General features: G+C 47.4%; 1 protein-coding gene across 8 annotated transcripts in view; it reads left to right on the top strand.

Annotated features, from left to right (window-relative positions):
* The window catches only part of SH3GLB2 (SH3 domain containing GRB2 like, endophilin B2), a 38,974-nt gene extending 22,565 nt beyond the window's left edge, over positions 1 to 16,409 (top strand). Inside the window, exons 6-12 of one of the 8 annotated variants that reach the window (XM_038374407.2) lie at positions 149 to 211; positions 5,992 to 6,015; positions 9,464 to 9,553; positions 10,171 to 10,271; positions 10,771 to 10,785; positions 13,540 to 13,789; positions 14,663 to 16,409. In XM_038374407.2, coding sequence (XP_038230335.1) covers positions 149 to 211; positions 5,992 to 6,015; positions 9,464 to 9,553; positions 10,171 to 10,271; positions 10,771 to 10,785; positions 13,540 to 13,789; positions 14,663 to 14,770 — 651 coding nt within the window. In that variant the 3' untranslated portion in view covers positions 14,771 to 16,409. The remainder of the gene's footprint in view (positions 1 to 148; positions 212 to 5,991; positions 6,016 to 9,463; positions 9,554 to 10,170; positions 10,272 to 10,770; positions 10,786 to 13,539; positions 13,790 to 14,662) is intronic. The other 7 variants (XM_038374408.2, XM_038374409.2, XM_038374411.2 and 4 more) reach the window with 7 other exon arrangements.
* The last annotated feature ends 953 nt before the right edge of the window (positions 16,410 to 17,362 follow it).

The following is a 17,362-nucleotide window of genomic DNA, read 5'->3' as shown; positions in this document are numbered from 1 at the left end:
TAGGAGACCTCAAATGTGTCCTCCACTATTTTAGGAGCTAACGTTCAGGGCACTGCCAGCCCTTTTCCCCATTCATAGGGAGGACTGATTTCCATTGACTCTTCTGCATGATTTTGTACATGAAACTCTATTCCCCCCCCCTCCCTAGGCTGTGCCTGACTTTCAGGAGACTAGACCTCGTAATTACATTCTCTCCGCCAGCGCATCAGCGGTAAGATCACCTGCTCTTCTAGACATCTACGTTCTAACCTCTCTCCCAACCCAATTTCAACTCTGACCCAGCATTATGCTGTTTTCAACATTTTAATGTGAAATGGGCTGCCCAGGATTCCTTCCTTCCTTCATACCTGACTGTTGCCCTTAGTGGTGGGAGCAGAGATGTGCTGCAGATAAAGCTTGATGGCTAAGGCAGAAAGTTGTGGGTGGAGATAGTGTCAGTGACTGGCAGCTGAATATTTTACTGGCCCTCTTTGTTCTTTCCCAGCCCAAATGGGGAATCCTCTACCAGTGTTTTGGTTGCATCTCCAGGAACTGGAGAGAGGGAGGAATATAGTCCTTTGTGAGCTGGCTTCCTCCCTCCCCCCCATGGACTATTCCATCCATGTGGGGCTAATGCAAGGTTGCTGCCCTGGTGGAGTATAGTGTATGTGGCTCCCTGACCAGATCAGGACTGCCACCAGCATACTGAAGTTCAGAAGGCTTCTAGTTAAATTGATCAAGCAAGGAGTAATCCTACAAACCCACTCCTAATGCTTGTTTACTACCTGTGGTACAAGAGATGGCAAGCCAACAGTACAAGGCCTTTGTCTTTGAAGTGGAAGAGAAATGGCCTCAAAACTCTCTCACTGATTTGGTTCCCCCACATCAGGAGTCCCTGGCTGGTGGGAGATCTTGGTGGCTAGATGACAACATCAAGTTGAGCTGGGAGTGGATGAGTTGCCCACTGCCTCTCTAGCATGTTGCATCAAGTGTGGCTGAACCATCAGTGTCCAGCGCTTTGCTCAAGGCTCCCCATTGCATGATATCCAATCTCTTGTTAAAATGTTGAAAACTTGGTGACTGTCTCGCTTTCTGAACCACTTGTGAAACAACACTGATGCCCTGTCAGCCTTGGAGTGACCTGGGACTGGGAGGTTGGAGGACAGGTTGTGTAGGCCCAAAATGGGGAAGCCCAATGCATAAGCAAACCACAGCCCCATGGGAGTGATTTAGCAGCTGTTAGTTCAGCATATCTAATATGCAATACCCAAACTGGGGAGAAGTGGCTGGGCTGAAACATCAGTGTTGGTACCACAGGGAATCTGCCCTGACCTTTTTAGATCGTGATGCTGGTGCAACATTGTTTCCAATAGGCCAATTCAGTAACTGTCCAGCTAAGAATCTGTTATGGAAGAGACTGAGTGAGCAATTGCTGCAGATTTCTCCTTTCTCCTCTAGAGTGGCACTTCCAATCAATTCACAGCTCTGGCTCCCTTGGTGAAGGGTGAGACTTGTAATCAAAATACCTCCATTGTGATTAAAACTAGCTTGGGTACTGGAGAGCAGAGGGCAAAACAGGACTAGCTCCTTACTAGCATTTGGGCATCTCTGATCAGATCAAAATACTGGAGCATGCCCTGTGCTTCTGCAGACCAGAGACTTGAGAAGCCAAGACTCTTGGAAGACACAACCTATCCGTGTCTTAGATTTCCATGACTTGCAGCCAGAGATTAGACTCTAACTGCAGATTTGGCTTGCAATGCCTAATCATGGCATTGGCCCATTAGAATTCCTCCCCACCTCAAAGCTCAGGTCAAACTCCTCTCTGATGCAACTCCATTGACTTATCCACAACATGCTCAGCACTGCACAGAACTAGCTCTGCAGTGAGCAGCTCAATCCATTTAAAAGACCAGGTCTGAGACTAGTGTGCCCTGGGAATTGAAGTAATAGAAGGCTTGGTCGTAAACTCTGTACTATGTCAAATCAAAACTCCTCCTACAGGATTTTTCTTTTGTATTTGCCTATTAGTGGAATTGTACATGGGCCTTGCCCATACTCACTCCTAGCCCAGTGAGTTGGTTGGCAAGTGTCTCTATTCCATGAAGTGCTTGTTGCAGTGATAGGGCTCTGGCTGCTTGTTCTGTGTGTATGCAAGTGCTTGTGGCATTTTATTCTGCAACTAGTAGCCTCAGCTGGCAGCAACAAGAAGGTGGATGGAGAGGAAGTGCCACTTTGGCCCCTGCCTGCACTGAGCAGGGATACTGGGTGGTACCTCTAGGAAGGCTTAGTCCACCCTGGCTAGCTGGAAAGATGCTAATTGAGCTTTCCTGCCCAGTGCAGACAGGGCCACCTTAGTAACTAGAGGCTTCTCTAGCCAGCTTGGAATACCAGCATCCATCCCAAAAGGCCTGGCATCCCAGTGGGGAAGGAACTCTTTGTGCTGTCACTCTGCATCTTTTCTAGGCCGAATTCCCATGCACCTCTAATGTTTGTGACCTGATAACCCTTTCACTCCTGCAGTTGTAGCAGCTAATCTTGCATTTTTCTCCCCCTCCTCTCTGGAGGGGGGGATTGTTGTCTCCAGAAGGTAACAAGATTGGTTTTTGTGCATGAGCAAATAAGTCAGCATGTTCCCAGTTTCTCATGACTCTAAACTGCAGACATTCTGGGCAAGCCAGATGCAACTTGGACAGAGCTGGACTCAGACTTTAAAAGTCTATGGCTTTATTTGGGGGAGAGAGGCATACAAAGGTCCTGGATGACCTCCTCCCATCTGATCCTCCAAAGGGATGTGCCTAGGGAAAACTTTAGTTAATAACTAGGCTACCATACCCCTAGTCTCTCAGCTGTGTCCTGAGAGCTGTGTAGGCTGCTCCTTAGCTCTTTTCTCCCTTGCTCTGTTAGACTGCAGAATAATCTGCACTCCAATGGATCAGGTCTCCCTTCTTGGAGGATGCTGGCTTGGCTACTCCCACCATGCTCTGTACCCCTAGGACAGGCTCTAAGGAAAACCTATTGCATAGCCCGAAGGAGCATTCCTTGGGCTCCAGCTAGGCTTCTGAGAACGTCAGTTGGAGTTTTCTGCTGAAACAGCTGAGCTGTCCCTCCGTGTGGGAGGGGGTAGAAAGGTTAAGGTAGCACTGCATTCTGCCTCTCCTGGTCTCTTATCAGCCCTGTGCCACTCGTTGCCCATAATGGCGCTGGAGGGATCTGGTGCCTTGCTGAGACATTTTGAAATGCATTACTGCCTACAGCCACACACCTGCTTGGAACTCTTACACTCCAGAGAAGTACAGGGTCCTAATTGGGTAACTTCACAAGCTCAGCCAGTTGGGCTCCTCAAAACCGTGAGCAAATGGCAGAGATTCTATCTGGTGAAGGGCAGTGGTACACTTACATAGTATATGGGTGGGGTGGAGAGGTCAGACCTTCCCTACTAAGAGCAGCACAAATCTGAGATCTATCACTGCCTCTCCTGAGCAAGTAGCTGTTTCTAGCTGGACAGATCTCATAGGAGAATGAGAATATTAACCCATGAATTCCTGCTTAGAATAATACTTCCCATTAGGTAGGGGATCTCCACCTAAACCCTGTGGAAGGGAGGGCTGGTGCTTGTGGAAACCTCATGAGGCAGAAGATGTGTGCTCCACAAGGCTAAACAAATGTCATAAGCCCTGTACTGATGTATGTGTGCTAGAGTTGGATTTCCATCTACTGCCTTTTGATAGAAGCCTTTTAAAGAGTATTTGCTAGTCTTCCCTGTGTTGCTTTAACAGCCTGCATGAGGTCCACACATGGACTCTGCCCTGGCCCCCCCCCCCACTGTCTTCTGTGGCTGCCAGGGTTGGGATGAGAGCATATGGCTATTGGAATAGGGCTTGATTTTCCCCCCCCCCCCAAGTATGGGGTGGGGGAAGCTCTCCAGGGCTGGTTTAGGCAGCACAAAGCTGGATTAAAGACTAGCACTGGTGACTAGTGCACTAATACATAGGGTTAGAAGGGAGGGAGAGCACATACTTGAAGCAATGGACAAACCTGTGTCTGAGACTGGAGTGCTAGAACAGGGCACTGGAGCCCCATGGAGCTGTCAAATTTCTGGAGTCACTCACTGTCCACAAACAGCTCTGGCTTTCAATGCAGGGTATTATCGTGAGATGGGCTAGTACGCGTGTACCACTACCTTCTACTGGATAGATACAAAGATAGCAGTTTTGAATCATAGGCCCTCTACTGCTGGAAATGCCACTCTAGCCCAAGTCTTTCTGTAAAAGGGTCTTCACTTCTACATCAGGAGGATTTGGGACTTTTTGACCAGGAAATTTTAAGTGGTGACAGCATACAGTGTAGCTACAAAAGTAACTTAAAATTCCTCTACATCAAGGTAATGTTATGGGTGGTCAAGCTTAAGCAAATGCCAGGAGGAGTGTGCTGCATCCTAATAGGGCCAGCTGCTGCTAATTTCTTTCATTAGGGCCCATGAACTCAGTCCATGAGTAATTACAACATTCCCCTCCTGGGGTCCCATTTTTTTTGGAGTCATTACACACTGGTCTTCCATGCCCCAGCCCCAGTTCAGTCACACTCCTAGGTAGGGAGTCCCCAGAACTAGGTCCCAGTTCAGTATCTCAGGCTTTACCAGGCTGGAGCTCAGCCTTCTGGCTTCCAGGCCCCTAGACCCTTCTCCCAGCTTGCTGCAGTTCTTGTCTCAGCTCCCTTGGTATCACCCCTCCCTATTAGTCAATAGTAATATGTGTGGCTGTGCTGGAGCGGGAAACTCCTCACCATGAGGAAAGACAAGGCCAAGGACCCTCTGGGGTAGATCAATATGTTTTTCTGCCTGGTCTCTTCCCTCTCCTGTTGCTGTGTTTTTTGTTTTGTGTTGACTGTTATGTTTCATGCCTCCAAGCCAGATCCCAGAGCAGCTGACTTTGCTACCCTGCCCCAGGAGTTAGTGGGGAGGATGGGAGATGACTCCTGCCAGGAGTGGGCAAGCCTCTTCCTCTGACAGAGGCAAAGCTGCAAGCTCCAGCAGGCCTGGGAAGGGAGCTGGGTTTCAATGTTGCCTTCCTCCTATGAAGGACAAGCTTGGCTACAAACACCCATATCTGCCCCCCACCCCATGGAATGCTTTGAACTAGCCAGAACCTCGGACCAGCCTGGATTCCATGTAGCTTTTCCTGTTCTCCCAAGCTATAGATCAATAAGGTGAGGGACTCCTTTAAACTGTCACAACCACTCACTTGGCTGCACATGCTCCCCTCAGGCCACAGTGAATTGTCTGCACTAGCCCTGTCTCACTGCAGACCTTGCTCAGTTTTACATCCATGCCCCCCTACTCCCACCAGCATTCTGGAAGAAGCTCTCCAACTCCTGCCCCACCTTAGCTTCAGGGGTGCAGATCATTGCATTGTAGAGCTATTCTGACCTTGCTGTTCAGAGATCTTCACTCTATCCATCCCTCCACCTCTGCCCATCCCAGCTCTTGCATTCTGTTCTGTCCAGGGCTTATTTCATACTTGTGTTGTAGAAGCCCACTCCCTGTCTAGGAGCCCCATAGCACTAGGTGCTGTACACAACTACGAGGATTCCTCTGAGTCACATTAAGGCTTGGCTACATGAGGAGTCATTCTGGAAAGCTAGTCTTGTTAAATTGTTCTGGTTTAATGTAGTCTAGTCTGAGATTCTCTGCAATAAGAGCATCCACACAGGAAATCCAGAATAAGGTGGGTTATGAATTCAACACATTGATTCCTGACTATCTTCCATGTGTTAGACATCTCCTGAGTTTGAGGATATGGGTCAGGGGAGGTAGGAGAGTGCAAAATGGGCTCCTTGAGGAAGGAGGTGTCCTGTCTGGGGCAGAAGGCTGCTGCTGCTGGGTGAAGGGCTGGCTTGTTCCTGGAGGTAGCCTGCTGCATCTTTGAAGTATCCCCACCAATTGCTGTTGCCGAGTGCTTCTTGAAGTCTCCAACACTGATCTCCTTTCCTGTTGCTCTGTGGCCCCACCAGCTCTGGAGCGACGAGGTGGAAAAAGTAAGTACACAGGCAAAAAAAGTGCTGGAAATGTTAATGAGTGGGAAGGGAGGCAGAACGCACATACTGCAGATTTCTTCCTCCAAATGTGGAGGGGGTGCTTGATCAAGGGTGTCTTACTGATCTTTGCAGGCTGAAAGCAGAGATGTTAGCTCTGCCCCCTGGGTGCCTCCCACTGGGGTTAAATGGGGAGGTCATGAAGAAAACTATAACAAGCTAACTCTACTGCTAGTAGGAATGGAGAGGAAGCAATTTGACCACATCTACACCTCTCCAGGTCCTGCCCATTTGCCTTGCCAAATAAGGCCTCAGCATCTGGAAAAATTAGGCTCCCTTTGTATAATACAAGGCCGTCTTGGGTGCTCCCTGGGCTGCCATGCTAGCAGCTGAGCCACTGCACTATAATGGTAAGTTCAGCTCTTTTTCTGCAGCACAAACTCCTCCCACTTCAATATACAAGCACCGTTAAGAGCCATCTCTTCTATTTGTTGTGGAGGCATTGAGTTTGACAAGGAGCTTTGAGTCTAGACTGAAGTAACCAAGAGGAAGGAATTCCCACAAACACCCTAGATGGTCCTTTTATGAGAAGTTTTTGGTCTGGCACAGAAAAGTGAGGGGAAATACTCTGGCTCAGAGTAAAGATGGTTCTGTGTAGGAGACACATACATGCCCCCCCAAGCCAGGACAATAAACCAGAATTGCTCCTTTTGTATATTCAGCAGCATAAATGCACAATCTAAAAAGGCAGAGATGCGGCAGGTATGTGACCGCACATACTTGGGTATTGACCTTCTTGTATAGGGCCTCGGAATGGTAGGGTGCTGAATAGAGATCTGAGCATGGTCACAGACCTTCTGTTCTAGGTAGGTATCTAAAGTGGTGATACTTCATCTCTTGGCATCCAGAGTGCTCTTGTTTATCTCTGCATTTTTAACCTAATCCCTAGTGAATGTGTCCAGAGCCCCAAATGGCTAGGGAGCCTGGCCTGCTATGATCGCATCCTCTAGAGAGCAGACTGAACAAGCTGGTTAGGGCTGAAATGCATTGGTAGAATTGTGCAGGAGGAGTGTTAATAATTCCTTTGCACCACACCTGGTACCAATCAGGGCCACTGGTCTCTTCCATTAGACACATGTAACTGGTCATGTTCAGCACCAAAATATGAACTAGCTACTAGCCCCCTAACTTTCCCTATATGATAAAACTCTTAATGTTCCTCAGATCTCTAGGCAAACATGCTGGTGTGGAGCCAGGTCAGGATGTCCCCAAGATATCACCAGATCTTGGATGGGAAAAGACACCCCCCCACACACACACACAGCCCCTGTTGCTGGCCGCAATCGCTGGGTGTGAGAGCAAACTCTGTGGCTTATGTGGCATGATTTGTCACCTCTGCCTGCCAACAAAATCCCTGGCTCTGCCCAATGGGAATGGAGCCAGGGTTGCCTGGCAGAATGCTCAGCTGTCTATAGCCAACTTCCCAAAGGTCTCACTGCAGGTGCATAATACACCACTGCTGATGCTCCCTCAAATCTTAATTTTTTTCCCTAAATCTCTTCCTTTGAACAGTTTCTTGCATCCTCTGAATCTGGTTGGCTTAAAATAGAGACCAGTCTTCTTTAAAGAGCATTTGTTGGAGTACTCTAACCCACATTGTGCTAGTGGTTCTCAAACTTTTTGTACTGGTGACCCCATTCACACAGCAAGCCTGTGTGGACCCCCTATAAATTAAACACTTTTTTTACATATTTAACACCATTGTTTGGGGTGGAGGCTGACAGCTCGCAAACCCCCATGTAATAACTTGTGACCCCCAGTTTGAGAACCCCTGTGCTAGAGAGTAACACTGTGGCCCACTGCCTTGGATCCAGCAAGCTTTCTGGTTTAAAACCAAGCTTGATTTGCATGTATAAACACTGGACTTCTTTTGGAGGAGGTGACCCATCCTAGGAAATACTACTGAGCTCCAGCCTCAAGCTATTAAAAAACCTATTAAGGGCTTGACTAAGTAGAGAAACTGACCAGCAGAACTATCCTGCAATATCTCCCTCTGTGGACACTTACTTGGGGGAGGGGGGGAGGAAGGGGAAAGGGGGTCTGTTCCAAAATAGTGTAAGCATAGAGCTATTCTGGTCAATTTCCCTATGTCCTCAAGCCCTAAGAGGAAACTGGCCATGGCCCAGGTAGCACTGTCGAAGCTCACAAAGACTCCTCCTGGGTGAGAATACACATTTTCTTTGCTAGCGTGCGCCACTTCTCTCCTATCAAGGTATGTCCTCCCCTCACCCCAGCCCCAAAACAAACCCTCCGCCTGCACTAGTTGCACTGAATGCTATTTTCGCAATATCTGTTTGGGCATGGTTCCCGCATTGCAAACCACCCATTAATTTGCAAGTGTGCTGTCTGCAAGGCCAATTATGGCTCTGATTTTGCATATTAATCACTCTGCCTGGCAGGGCTTTGGCCTTTACATTTAAAGCCCTCTTCTAATTGTACAATCTCTCCTCCCACATGGGCAGCAGTGCTGGTGAGTGGGTGTTTCCTCCCAGTGCCTCTGCTGCAGAGTTGTCTCTTGTAGCTCATGTGCTAACATGAGCTCAGAGCAGTTCCCTGGAAGTCTCTGGAGTCTGACTAGTGTTAAATTCTTAGTTACCCATTAAACACTCCCCCCCAGCAGTTCTTGGGCAATTTTAGAGTAAGACCCTCCTCCCAGCTGGGCTGTGGAAACCCCTCCATCCCTGTGGTTCTCTAGGCTTAGGTTGGGGGCAGAAGGAGCAGAACTGAGAGATTCTCTCAGTAGCCGCATCCCCTGCCAGGTGCCCTTCCATATAGTGACCCTCTCCATGGAGATGCACTGGCTGTCCAATTCTAAGTGGAGCTCTTCTACCATAGACAATGGGGTGGGGGTTAGTGGAGGACTGGCCCTCTGGATGCTTCAAGATCCATAAGGCCTGCCCATGCTCTGACTTCAGTGGGGTGGGAGGGTTACACCACCTGCTCTGCTTCCCATCATGGATTAGTCTCCATGGCCTCCAGGTTGCCACTGTCCTGGGGAAGACCTGATCTAGGAGGTGATGGGCTATAAACCTGCATTGCAGACTCTGCTGGAGGCTTGGGACCTAGCTTTCAAGAGTGGCCATTGACTCTTGGAAGCCCAGTCCCACCACTGCCATAAGCCAGGTGTTTAGAGTGCTGAGCAAGCACGGCTCCCAGGGAGTCCAGGGGCGCTCTGCACCGCTGCATGCCAGGATCAATGCATCTGATGTCAGGCTCCACAAAAGGAGGCATTTCATCAGTAGCCACCTGTAAATGTGTCCCTACTTCTCTCCTTCGGGTGACAGGAAGAGTCTATAGCTGGTGTCCAGCTAGTTCCAGGAGAGAGAGGAAGCTGGACTCAGCCTTCCTCTCTGCAGCCCAGGAAACACCTCATGCTCTCATTGTCTTGCAGGCAGAACATGAGCTCCGGGTGGCCCAGACTGACTTTGATCGGCAGGCAGAAGTGACGCGCCTCCTGCTGGAGGGGATCAGCAGCACACATGTGAGTTCCCAAGGGGCAAGTGGTCTGAGACCGATGACCAATAGTGTCCTTCTAGAAGGATACTGGGATGATGCTGAGCCTCTCTGTAGAGGGTTGGGAGGAACCCAAATGTGATGCCCAAGTTCATGGGGTAAACTGAGGCCTTAGTGCAAACCTAGAGTGCTCAAGTCAGGGGTATAATGAGACCTGTACATTGTGCTATAAAAATAACCAAATTCTACCTGGCACATACAGCTCTGCAGGTGTCAATGCACTTCGCCAAGGTGGAGAAGCCTGGCTCTTCCTATTATCTAGAGGGAGTAATTTGAGCTGTGGGGACTAACTAGCTGGGCTCCTAACCCTGTGCTCAGTTGGCTAGAGCACAAGGCACAGGCTCCAGTTGAAGAGGCCCCATCCACTTGTTCCTACCGAGTCCCAAACTCCTAGATGGAAGCCTCTGTTCAAAAACACCTCTTGATCAAATCTTAAATACTATCCTGCACCTTGCTGCCCATGCGTCTCTGCTTCCACTTCCCTATACTGGAAATGTCTGTCTGTAGGGAGGGGTTCCTCTGTGCCGCTGCACCTTGGCTCCAGATCACAAACAGACAAGCTGACAATCTGTCTTCTCCCTTCAGGTGAATCACCTTCGCTGTCTTCATGAGTTTGTAGAATCTCAGACTACCTACTATGCTCAGGGCTACCAGTACATGCTGGACCTGCAGAAGCAGTTGGGCAGGTATGGGATGGGGCCTCCTTGCCTCTGAGGCATCATTTCCTGGTCTTGGCATTCTCCATCTCTGCACCCACACACAAACCTGAGGTTAGGTTTAAAAATCAGGCCCTTAAAGCTTTATTTCTGGGAGAGCTCCTCTGAGCAACCTTTATAATGGGGAATCATGATCATGCTGCCTAGGCCCAAAGGGAGGTGGTTTTATTATGTGTTTAATTTCAGGGTTCACCTTTCTAAATGGACCTATAAGCAACTTGGAGCCACTTTGAATTAGTAGCTCTTTGGATTGCAAGTAGAACTGTTTTCCACTGAAGTCTAACTTCTGTACCCATGCAGTGAGCTTCTATATATTCTGTATATGCTGCATGCACTGTCAGAGCAACTGCTGGAGAGCTGGCTGTGGGGTGGGGGTGAGGGGTATTCCTTGGCTAATAGCCAGTGCAGTCTGACTTGACCAGGTGGTCTGCTGCAGAATGACTTTTTGCTTTCCTTTCCATGCCTGCAGCTCCAGAGGAGAAATGTAAGTAAGATGCCCTAGATGATACAACCAGGAAAGCTCTTCATCTTCTCTGTTCATGTTAATCATGTATTAACTGTGGATTCTGGAATAGCTGTTAGTACACACAGGCACCAAGAGCATCTAACTGAAATGGTGCTGAACATGACTTGGTCTTGCACTGAGCATGAATGTAAGAGCTGCTGTACTGGGTCATACCATGATCCGTCTTGCCCAGTCTCCTGTCCGACATTGGCCAATCCCAGAGCTTGAGAAGGAGCGTACAGAACAGAGCAATTATGAAATGACTCATTCCTGATTTCTGGTAGTCAGAGATTTTGGGCTGCCCCAAGCATGCGGCTGCATCACTGACCATCTTGGCTAATAGCCATTGATGGACCTATCTTCCATGAACTTGTCCATCTTATTTTTTTGAGCCCAGTTATACTTTTGACCATCACAACATCCCTTGGCAATGCATTCAACAGGTTAGTTGTGCATTGTGTAGGAAAAAGTACTTTCTCTTGTTTGCATTAAATTAGGTGACCCCTGGTTTTTGTACTGTGAATCATTTTATAATTTCAGTAATCTTCCCCCTCCCCCAGAGAGTTAGCACTCTTAAGATGAACAGCCCTAATACTTTTAGTCTCCTCATTCAGAAGCTATTCCATACCCTTGAATCACATTTGTTGCCCTTCTCTGAACCTTTCCAGTTCCACGATCCCCTTTTTTTTGGATGGGGCGACCAGGATTAGACATAATAGTCAGGTGTGAGTGCACCATGAATTTATATAGTGGCATGATATTTTGTCTTGTTCCTGTTCCTTTCCTAGTAGTTCCTAAAATACTTTTTAGCTTTTGACCCATTATTCTGTATGTATAGATGTAATTCTCTTTCCAGTGTGCCTTTTTTTAATTTAATTTGGCATTTTGTTGCCCATCCACCCAGTTTTGAGACCCTTGCCATCTGCTTTGGACTACACTATCTTGAATAATTTTGTATTGTTGGCGCACACTGCTATTTCGCTGTTCACCCCCATTTTCCAGATCACTTATAAATATGTTGAACAGCACAGGTTCCAGTACAGATCCTGGGGGTTGGGGGAACCCCACTGTTCATCTTCCCTCCATTGTGAAAACTGACCATTTATTCCTACCCTGTTTCCTATTAGTCAACCAGTTACTGATCCATGAGAGGACCTTACCTCTTATTCCTATGGCTACTTAGGCTGTCTCCTGACAGCTTAATTACTCCAGCCCATGCAAGTGGCGGTAGCTATATTAGTGGGAGAATATATCTCCTGCTAACATAGGGCTGTCCACACTGACGCTTATATCAGCATAAATTATCACTGGGGGGGTGACTAATGCACATTCCTGAGACATAATTTGTCAATTTAAGCTGTAGTGTAACCAAACCTTAGTTTCCTTAAGAGCCTTTGGTGAGGGACCTTGTCAAAGGCTTTCTGAAGGTCCAAGTACGCTATAGTGATAGGATCACCTGCATCCATGTGCTCATTGACTCCCTCAAAGAATTCTAATAGATTTGTAAAGGGAAGTCATGCCTCCCCAAAGCTGTGACTCTTCCCTGACAAGTAATGTTTGTCAAATTGGCAGAATTAGCTTGGTACTGAAGTTGGGCTCACCAGCCTGCAATTGCCAGGATCTCCTCTGGAGCCCTTACTTTAAAAAAAATTGGTGTTACATTAGTTAGCGTCCAATCATTTGGTACAGAGGCTGATTTCAGTGATAGGTTGCTTACTACAGTTAGTAGTTCTGCAATTTCATAGAGTTCCTTGAGAACTCTTGGGTGAATACCATCTGGTCCTGATTTATTACTGTTTTTAATTAATCGGTTCTAAAGCCTCTTCTATTGACACCTCAATTTGGGACAGTACTTCTGATTTGTTACATCAAACTATTATTTTTGGCAGAGAAGCTAAATGAATTCTCTGCTCTCTAACACTTTAACAGCAGTTTAATGGCACATTACACATGACCAGCCATGGGTGCAGTTTAATTTTAATGGATGTGTGAGATCCACAACCTTATTAAACTACCCCTCTATTGATCTAGTACAGTAGAGCCTAGAGGCCCAAGCTAAGGTTTGGGGGTAGGGAGCATTGTGCTGGTGCTGCCTGCACACAAGACTACAATCTAGGTGGACAAAAAGTGGAAGACAAATGAGCTGAGACCAAGTAACTTGGCCAGGATTGCACAGTAAGCCATTGGTGGAGCCCAGTCTCCCGAGTGCTGGTCCAGTGCTCTAGCTGCTTGTCCACACTGCCTCACTTTACCCTTTCACCACAAGAAATCTTCTCAAATCTGTCTTGGGTTAAAACTATTGACATTCTCTCAGTCCCTCTGGGGATGGCTTCTGCTGAGCCTCCTAAGGGGGAGGATGGCCAGTGCTGCTGCTGAGGATTCAGGTGCATTGGCCATGCTGTAGAGCAGTACTGCAATGGACTGGAGAACCATCTTTTACACTCTTGTAAACATTAACACTGCTCTCCAAAGTGTGACTCAGTGACAAGTCTGTCCCCATAAGCTACAATCAAGCACATTTTGTGTAATGTGAACATTAGGAGAGAAACAAACAGAGCTGCCTGATTGGACACTCAACAGAAGGTTCTGCATGTCCTTTCTGAATCTCTAGTTACCCTGGCTGATGGCTTAGAGCCCCCTTAGGGAGCAGTTACCTAGTCAGAATCATGAACCAACAGGCTACCTCTCTTGTGCAATGCTGGAGCCTCACTAACTTGCCTTTTCCTCTTTAAGATTTCCAGGTACATTTGTGGGCAATGCAGGGTCCACATCGCCTCCCCCAGCTACCACCTCTCCCACTACTGTTGCTGCCACCATTCCTGTTGTGCCCACCGTAGGCAGGGCACCTAACCCTGCCACAGCTGTTGAGGGGGCACTGAACCTGAATGATGTCAAGCCTCCAGCCAGCGGGACCCGGAAGGCCAGAGTTCTCTATGATTACGAAGCAGCTGACAGCCGTGAGCTGGCGCTATTAGCAGATGAGGTTGGTATCTGCCCTGAACTCTCAGCTACTTGCACTCCGTCTGGCACTGCTGCACAGAAGTGCTGCATGAGGGCTTGGTGCTGGGACTAGCAACTCCCCTGCCATTTCACTAGTGGGGCTAGTAAGTGAGCCTGGCTTCTCATTTACACCAGTGTAAATTGGGACTAATTCCTACTGCAATTAGTAGAATGATAGCAGTGGAGAAGAGAATGGATACAAATTCTGCAATGCCATAGGTCAACCCGATGGCTACACCCCTGCTGCTTCCTTTTGATCCCCCTGAAGTCTCTCTTGCCATTAATGCATGAAGGTCTGGATATGTTACCCAAAGAATTCCTTCAGCTGCCTTGTCTCACCTAACCAAGCCCAGGGGGTTAGATAAAAAGGCCAATCACTTGTTCTTTAACTCTCTGGTGCTGAGGACTGAATGGGACAGTCCTCAACCCCTGCATGGGTAGAAAAGTCATGGAAAGACATTAATAGTTCAGAGCAGGCTGAAGTTTTAAGCAACTTCATGGCAATGCCTCAACTCCCTACTGCCATCAGTGAAGGGGAATGTCTGAGTGCAGTGCTGCAGACTGACACAAGTGTGCTTGGCTGAGACAATGTGGGGTGGCTTAAAGTCCTGCCATGACTAAACATACGAACTTGGAAGCCACTGAAAGGTCCTTGGGGAATTCCCAGGCAAGAGTCTACTAGTGGGATTAACTCAAAGTGGGCTTTGGGGAAAGGACTAAAGATGCTGGGAAACACTAGGGGGAACTAGATGGGTACTGCAGGCAATAAAATAAATCACAAACCTAATTCTATTAGCTCCATCTGAGGCATGAGATTTCATCTAATTCTTTTTTTTCCCTTCTTCCCCTCTCCCAGATGATCACAGTGTACAGCCTGCCAGGGATGGATCCAGATTGGCTCATAGGGGAGAGGGGCAACCAGAAGGGCAAAGTTCCTGTCACCTACTTAGAACTGCTCAGTTAAATGCTGCCAGGAAGGAGAATCTACAAGCAAAATGCAACGCTCCATGTCCTGGCACTTTTAATGCCAATTCCTTCATGAGACCATTGCTCTCTTCAGGGTCAACTCACTCACAACTAACATGGGAATTAGGAAGAGATGACTAGCTGGTGGGTGGGGGAGGAAGGGTCACTTCACCTTTCAAGGCCCCTGGAGCTAAATTCATTTTAACTGTCCACGCAGCCTGCTTTGAGGGTTAGTTGTAAGGGTCATGTGGTGTTGAGATTCCCTCTACTGATCCCTTTCCCCTGCCCTGCTTGTGTTTAACTGTGCTGGCTTTCCAGGAACCAGCCCTGTCTCTTCTCCTCAAAAGCTGCTTGTGGTGTTTGAGACCAAAACTATTTTCTTTTGTGTTGGGCATCTTTGCACCTGTCTCCCCTCCCTCCCTTTGTCTTCTCAGAGGCTCTTTACCAGGGTACTCTTGCTTGGGCCACATCATTATATGCATTCCAGTGGGGCAGAGGCACTGGGTCTTTTTCAAAATGCTAACACTGGCATGTTCTAACAAGAACAGAGGCCAAGGCCATGAGGCGCTGTATGGAATATTGCTGTATTTGGATAGCATGTCTCTGGATGGGGAATTGTTCTCTTACAAAGCACTCCATTCCCATGGAGGAACAATAAAGCAGGACTTTAATGCCAAGCAGGGCTACTATAATGGTGTTTGATGGCTGCTGCCTGGCCCAGAATGACTAGTTAACTTTATTCCAGTTTCACTAATCTAATGACCCAAGGCCAGTACTGCAAGAACTAAACCACCTTTCAGTGCAAGGGAATGTGCATCTTGCTTGCATTTCCTCCAAGCAATTGGGCATGGACTGAGCTTACAAGCCTTTTAAAAAAAGCTTTTGCTGTGTTCAGGCTCACTAATCTTCTCGATGGGGGTTTTTCCAGGCCTGCTTTGTGGGGGGTGGCATTTAGCCTGCTAGTCTGTCTTAACAATGAGATTAATTTAAATGCTCTTGTCCCATCCAGCTGGTAGTGAACAGACCTGGCACATCCTAGCACAGCATGTGGGATGGGTCCTCTTATACTTTGTATATTCACAGTGAGCTTTTTACTGTTTCATATGCCAACAGGTAGTAATTGGTTCTGCTTTCTCATCCCTCCTTCCCATTTTGTTGTCCAGTTGAACCATCACAAATACCAAGGAGAATGGATGAAGTAATAAAGGCACTTTGGTCTGAAAGCTCTCCCTATGAGGTGATGAGCTCAACAGCTGAGGGATTTAGATGCTAAAATTGCTTTAGCAGCTCAAACCCTGTGTAGAAGCATTCAACTGCACCAAGATCTTTGTTCACTACTGCTCCCCCAGTGTCTAGAAAGACACTAACTTGCTTGTTTATCCATTGATCTCTTGCACTCAACTGCTTTGTGACCATCCTAATGTAATAGGGCACAGAGCACCTGTGTATATAGGGCTCTTGGTTTTCAGCATTTATTTGCCAATAAACAACCAGTCTGCCCTCCTGTCTCAGAATCTTGTGTGGGTTCCATACTGCTTCACTTTCCAGTGAACATACTCAGTGGGGTAATTTAAGAGTGCAATATTGTTACTTGGATGTCACAAGAAGTTTGAGATTAAAGAAGACTCTGAATCCTCTATGGCACTTCTCCTTTTTATCTCCCACCCTATTAGCTTAAACTAAAGTTCAATGTGAAGCTTTCCAGATGTGCTAGTACTGTTTTAATGTGTCTGCTTGTGGGAGTAGGCTACGTCCTTAATAGCATTCAGTTCTGCACTCTGCTCTGAGTGTGGGGTTTGGGGAAGGCACAGTCTACCCCTCCCCTTGTAGCATTGGAGTCAATTCTGGTATAGAAGTGAACTAGGCAGGTTAACTTGAATTAAAAAATAAGTGGCTATCTCTAAGCTATGCTTCCCTAGTCCAGACCACAGGTGTGGTTTATAAAGAATACAGCAGCCACACTCTGGTCTGGTAACATTTCCAATCTTGCTGTTCTGGGCTTGATTATTCCTTCATTGCCAATATAAGCACTGTATTTGTTGCTGACTTATCCTAAATTTTATCCCTTCCTCATATTGGGGAAGTTCCAAGAATACCCTGTTATTTGTTCACTTGGCTTCCTTAAGTGTTTGTCTCACATTTAACAAATACAAAAATCAAGTGGACAATCCAAGCCAAGCTGCTCTTAGCCTTTAATGATCCCTGTGACCACCATGGACACAGGTGCTAACTTCCCATCTTAGGCTGTTCCTCAGCAGTAAGCCAGACTTAAAGCCATAATATGGCTTGTAGTCTGTATTGCCTTGAATATCTCCTAATGATGGCAAAAGCCTCTCCCAACAGGTACTGGCTCTTGGCACAGGTAAGTCAAAAGTAACAGCTTCATTGAAAGCACGGGCTGAATGCTAAGAACAAATATTTGATCTTGTTCCTCTGAACAGCTTCAAGGACTCTTCCTCCTTGCCAATGGAGCCCTACTTTTTTTGATTAGATGTGAAAGTGACTAAGCAAACCTCAATCCAGTTAACAGCTATGCTGCTGTGTAGAAAAGTACTGCCTCTAACAGGCATACACAGGGCATAAGTTTGTG

This window comes from Dermochelys coriacea, chromosome 16 (genome assembly GCF_009764565.3).
Source record: "Dermochelys coriacea isolate rDerCor1 chromosome 16, rDerCor1.pri.v4, whole genome shotgun sequence".
Lineage (NCBI taxonomy): Eukaryota > Metazoa > Chordata > Testudines > Dermochelyidae > Dermochelys > Dermochelys coriacea.
Note: the sequence above shows the minus strand (reverse complement) of the source record. Positions and strands in the feature narration are given on the sequence as shown.